Here is a 6000-nt window from a genome sequence, read left to right on the forward strand (position 1 = left end):
TCAAAATTAAATGAATCGTTTTCTCTTCCCAAGAGACCTTCCTGTGTTGAGGGTGTTTATGTGCGGTCATATGCATACATGTAGGTGGATCTACATGAATATCAACACACGCACACACACATACACACACAGCCAGAGACTGATATGTGAAATGTATACCACAGATGATTTTGTCTGGAACACATTAACGTGGTAAGTCAAGGTTTTTCACGGAACTCTGTGTTGGAACAGTATTGCTGATAACTGAGGTTGGAGACAAGCAAATACCAAGAGTAGATCCATAAAATCTGTAATATATTATCGACTGTAATGAAGAAAGAAGGAAAAAGAATCACAACATGAAAACATCACAAATAGGTAATGTGGCTTAAAGTGCAACAACACAATTGATAGCAAAATGACATAGTAAAACATATGTGTATAAAACATTATATTTTTCCAGAATACATTGATCTTATAAGATATATGTTAAGTACAGTAGAGGAGGTGACAAGGGAGAGAAAAATAATTGGAATGGATATTAGGCATGAAGGAAAAACAAGAAATACTGAGCTCTAATATAGACAAATACAATGAAAGACAAGACCTAAACAGATGAGTAGAATTTACTGTGAAAAAAGAAGTAAGAATAACTAATTTCACTCTCTTTAGTCCAACAAAGAAAGAGAGAGAGAGAGAGAGAGAGAAACAGACAGACAAAAGTAAAGGACACAGCACAATATCTTATTACTTATATACATAATATCTTATTACTTTCAGTTCATTTAAATCTTTACTATTTTAAGATTTCATTTATTTATTTTAAGAGGGTGGTGGGTGGGAGGAGCAGAGGGAGAGGGACAAGCAGAACATGCACTGGGCACCAGGCCATAGAAGACTCAATCTCAAGACCCTGAGATCATGATCTGATCCAAGACCATGAGTCGGATGCTTACCTGACTGAACCACCAGGTACCCCTCATTTAATCATTTGAACAATGCAGTAAGATAGTGTTTAAAAATGACTCCCTGTGTTATCTGAGGAGTCCATCATGTCATCCATCTAAGGAGACCATTGTAGAACTGAAGGAATACTGGTAAGCTTGGTGTGTGAATAACATAGTTTAATGCATTTCCCTATATGTTTGTTGTTTGTTTTGGTAAAAATACTTCAGAGGAATAAAACCAAAGGGAGGAGAAAATATATCATATATATTATATGTATATATCATATATCCTATCAGATATCATATATGTTATATATATGATATTTTATATATGTAAAATGTTTTACATAATGTGTTAATACATATATAATTATATAAAATATATGGTAATATAGGTTTGAGAGAGAAAGAGGGAGAGATTTTGAGAAATTAACACATATGCTTGTTGGGAATGGCAAGGCAAAAATCTGTAGAGTAGCCTAGCGTTGCAAGAGTTGGCACTGCAGTCTTGAGTACAAAGAGGGAAAACTAAGGTAGATTTTCTATATTTCAGTCAGGAGCATAATTTCTTTGTCTTTGGAGGACCCCAACTTTTGCTCTGTAAGATTTTCAACTGATTGGATGTGGTCCACCTACATTTCAGAAGGTACAAGGCTATATACTCAAAGTCTATTAATTTGAATTTTAATCATGTGTGAAAAATATTTTTATAACAACATCCAGATAAATTTTTTAACTAAACAACTGGCCACCCTAGCCTAGCCAAGTGCACACATAAAATTATCCATCAAAACGGGGGGTAGGGGGAGAAAGAGCTAAGAATAAGATGTATGAATGTAGTACACAAACTAACAAAAAAATTCTAGGGGTGCCTGAGTGGCTCAGTGAGTTAAAGCCTCTGCCTTCGGCTCAAGTCATGATCTCAGGGTCCTGGGAATGAGCCCCGCATGGGCTCTCTGCTCAAGCAGGGAGCCTGCTTCCTCCTCTCTCTCTCTCTGCCTGCCTCTCTGCCTACTTGTGATCTCTGTCAAATAAATAAATAAAAATTTAAAGAAATTCTAATTCAGTGGTGAATACAAATTGTTCTAGACAATTAACAAACACCCTCCTTGAATGCTGTTAAGCTTTCAAATGCTTTAGGGATATCAAGAAATTGCTTGGCATGTCTTCAGGGAGAGTCTCAGAGGGCAACAAAGAATCCATAAATTGATCTCACATCACCGTATCACGAAGCACATGGGGAAGCCAAGACAGAGGTTTCATCACAGGTAAACAGAGTATTTCAGGTGGTCCTGTGTTATACCAATATCCAAATAGTTTCGGTGACCTTTGCAAGGTAACACTTTTAATCCGTGTCAAAGCATAGGATTTCTGATTCACTTCTGCATCCTACTATTGATACTGCTTGACAGAGCAAGAGTGCATTCCTGTCTCTTCACCTCACTTGTTCAAGTATTTTCACAAGTGCTAATAGCCATTTTTGATGCGTCAGGGACATATTGCTTATGTAAATATTGTGTCCTATAAATACTAGATCATATAAGTAATACAGGTCAAACTGAGCGACCATAAAACCTAACTAAAGAATTGGCAATTAAAAAAAAAAAAGAAAGAAAGAAAAAGAAAAACTGTGACAAAATTATGAAACTGTAACTATTCAGGTGTTCGTTTGATACCTAAATCCTCATTTAGTGACTATATTCTTCTTTTCCTCAAAAAAAAATATTATTCTCAAAAATATTGTGAGTTATTTAAATCAACTTATTTATAAAGGTGATTTTTTTGAGTAATTCATAATAAGTAAAAAAGAGAAATTCTGCCTTGTACTGAGATATGAAAGCAATATTTGAAGGTCAGGAGACTTTTAAGTGCCGTTTTATGGTGATGACACAAGGTACCGGGTATTCAATTTCCAGTGAAATCTGACAGAAAACATAGATAATTTTCTTAAAGAGTGTAACAACAACAACAACAAAAACCCCACAATGATCTGATCATCGAAATAGAAAATAAACTATCAAAAAAGCAATTTGCCATTTTCCCTAGTTGTCTCAAACTAGTGAGAGAAAGTCCTTTTCTCTTTCCTCATCTCACACAAAATCAGTACTAACAATGTTACTTTTTTTATTCTTTCACCAACAGTGTTACTTTTTTCTTTCCCCTGTCATCATTGCACCTCAACATTTACATCATTTCTTTTTCTGTTCATTTAAAACTGTTTTTCCTAATAGTAGTTCAGAATTTCTGACAAAAGAGCATGTGTACTGGGTTATAGGATAGTTTCTCAGAAGCTCACAATCTTATCAGCAATGTTTTATGTGAGGTAAATGTGGATTTTCTCGAAATGTGTTTATAATTTAATGTTACACAGGCTGTATTTTTCTGTTGCTTTCTTACAGCTCAATCATAGACTTCTGACACTGCTATTTTACTTGTATTCAGGATAAAACCCTACCAGATAAAAACAAAACAAATCAAAACAAAACCAAAAACAAAGAAAAACAACAACAAAACCACTCCCAGGTGATATAACATGAAAGCTATTTACTATGCTGATTATCTATTCAGAATAGGTTTTCCAATAAACCTGGATGGAAAAACACAATCGGACAGTGCTGAATGAATTTATTCTCATGGGAATCACACACCGTCCTGATCTGCAGGCTCCATTATTTGGGCTGTTCCTCATCATCTATTTGATCTCAGTGGTGGGCAACCTGGGCATGATCATCCTCACCAAGGTGGACTCCAGGCTCCAAACACCCATGTACTTCTTCCTCAAACACCTGGCTTTTACTGATCTTGGTTATTCAACAACTGTAGGACCTAAACTGTTAGTAAGTTTTATTGTGGAAGAAAACACAATTTCTCATTATTTGTGTGCCACTCAAGGAGCTTTCTACATTATATTCATCATTAGTGAACTGTTCATTCTGTCGGCAATGTCCTATGACCGCTATGTGGCCATCTGCAACCCTCTACTCTACCCTGTCATCATGTCCCAAAGGGTGTGTTATGTGCTGGTGGCAGTCCCCTACCTCTACAGCACATTTGTGTCTCTTCTAATTACTGGCAAGATTTTTAGTTCATTATTCTGTGGTTATAATATTGTCAATCATTTCTACTGTGACAGTCTCCCCTTGTTAACTTTGCTTTGCTCAAATACACATGAAATTGAATTGATGATTTTGATTTTCTCAGTTTTGGATTTGATTTCATCTCTTTCGATAGTTCTTGTGTCTTACCTGCTGATCCTGGTAGCCATCATTAGGATGAACTCAGCTGATGGTAGGCATAAGGCGTTTTCCACCTGTGGGTCCCACCTGACAGTAGCCACAGTGTTCTATGGGACTTTGATATTTATGTATGTGCAACCCGAGTCCAGTCATTCCTTTGACACTGATAAAGTGGCGTCCGTATTTTACACTCTCATTATCCCTATGCTGAATCCTTTGATCTATAGCTTGAGGAACAAAGATGTAAAGTGTGCTTTACATAGGATATGGAATAAGTTATGCAATACCTTTTCTTAAGTTTATTGTACACCATATGGTTCCTATTAAATAGACTATCCACATTAAGCATTTCTGTATGTTCCTTCAGAGGGAAATGTAAAGATAAATGAGTTCAAAATATATCTAAAGATTGACTTCCATGTACTTTAATTTTTTATTCGCATTTTGAAAACAAATATAAATATATATTTTCCCTTCCTCAGGGATGGGAAAATAGGATGGGTAAGGAGTCTATAGACTATAACACCAAGCAAGGAATGTGGGTATGCTGTGTGGGAGTAAAGAAGGATACTTAGTACAGAAAAAGAGTTAAAATGACTCATGTTAACAACTATCAAATAAACTTTCCAGTGTCTATGTATGATAGGTATGTAGTGTTTTTCTGTAAGTACTTTCTTTTTTTTTAGCCTGTGTAGGCTTCTATAGGGTGTCTAAAACACACTTGACTATTATCTTAAGGATGTTCAGTGTATTACACTCGCTTGAAGTCATCAGTCATCTGAATTTACTCATGTATTTCCATTCCCCAGGGAGTCTTTGTGCCCTGGTCTTTCCTCATGAGCACCATTATTTTCACATAGGAGCCCTAGAGAGTCTCTCACTTGGCACTTCAACAATCTAAAAGATCAGCACAGCATCTAATTTTGTCTAAATATGTCCATTTTGATACAGCTATTGAAATAAGTTTCATGCAATCTGCCATAGATAATTCCAAGATTTCTATTTTCCTACTAGCTTGATCTTGATTCTTAAACACTTACTTTGTCCAATGGAATTATTCTTTCTTATCTCTCTGAAAAACAAGGGTAACTTTTCTGTAAAAGTCATGTTCTAGGGGTGCCTGGGTGGCTCAGTTGGTTAAGTGTCTGCCTTTGGCTCAGGTCATGATCATGAGCCCATCGTGCAAGGATCTCCCCCTGTCTGGCTCCCTGCTCAGTATAGAGTCTGAGGCTCCCACTCTGCTCCCTCTCCCTCAGCAGCTTCCCCGTTCCCCTGTCCTTCCTCTTCCCCAGCCACCTGCATGCTCTCTCTTAAATAAATAAATAAATAAATATCTTCTTAAAAAAGTAATATTCTACTTGTTTTTGTGTGCTTACATACAAGGTCTACTTTATCATAAATAAGGGTGTTTCCTCTTTGAAATGGTCAACTTTCTACATTTTGGTTCAAATGAATGTGTGCTATATTTTTATTAGGCTGTATTGTTTGACCACATTGATTTGATGATCCCACCTGAAAAAAACAAAAGGAGAAGAGGCTATAATTTGGACAGTGAACATATGATATGATACATAGAAATTTATATACTTAGTGTGGATTTTGGACATACTTCCTACATAATCCTCCCCAAATCTTCTTATATTTTATTTATTGTTATTACATTTTAAACATTCAATAGACATATTTACATCATGGAGAGACTGAACTGTTTTCTGAGTCCACCGTCATGGGATAAAATTATCTGTGATGTCAACAAAATTCAAATAAAAATAATTCATAAGAATATATATATATATACACACACAGAGAGGACATGTGGATGTAAGGATAAATATTAA

At 35.8% G+C, this 6000-nt stretch overlaps 1 protein-coding gene across 1 annotated transcript; it reads left to right on the forward strand.

Annotated features, from left to right (window-relative positions):
* Window positions 1-3517: 3517 nt before the first annotated feature.
* On the forward strand, window positions 3518-4459 carry LOC122914438 (olfactory receptor 8K3-like). Its single transcript, XM_044261052.1, has one exon. The coding sequence runs from the start codon at window positions 3518-3520 to the stop codon at window positions 4457-4459; it is 942 nt and encodes a 313-aa protein (XP_044116987.1).
* Window positions 4460-6000: the final 1541 nt, after the last annotated feature.

The sequence above is a fragment of the Neovison vison genome, chromosome 7 (genome assembly GCF_020171115.1).
Source record: "Neovison vison isolate M4711 chromosome 7, ASM_NN_V1, whole genome shotgun sequence".
In the NCBI taxonomy this organism is placed as follows: Eukaryota; Metazoa; Chordata; class Mammalia; order Carnivora; family Mustelidae; genus Neogale; species Neogale vison.

What these genes read in the sequence shown, in the direction of transcription:
- LOC122914438 (XM_044261052.1), top strand. Translation starts at nt 3,518, where the DNA reads ATGGAAAAACACAATCGGACAGTGCTGAATGAATTTATTCTCATGGGA.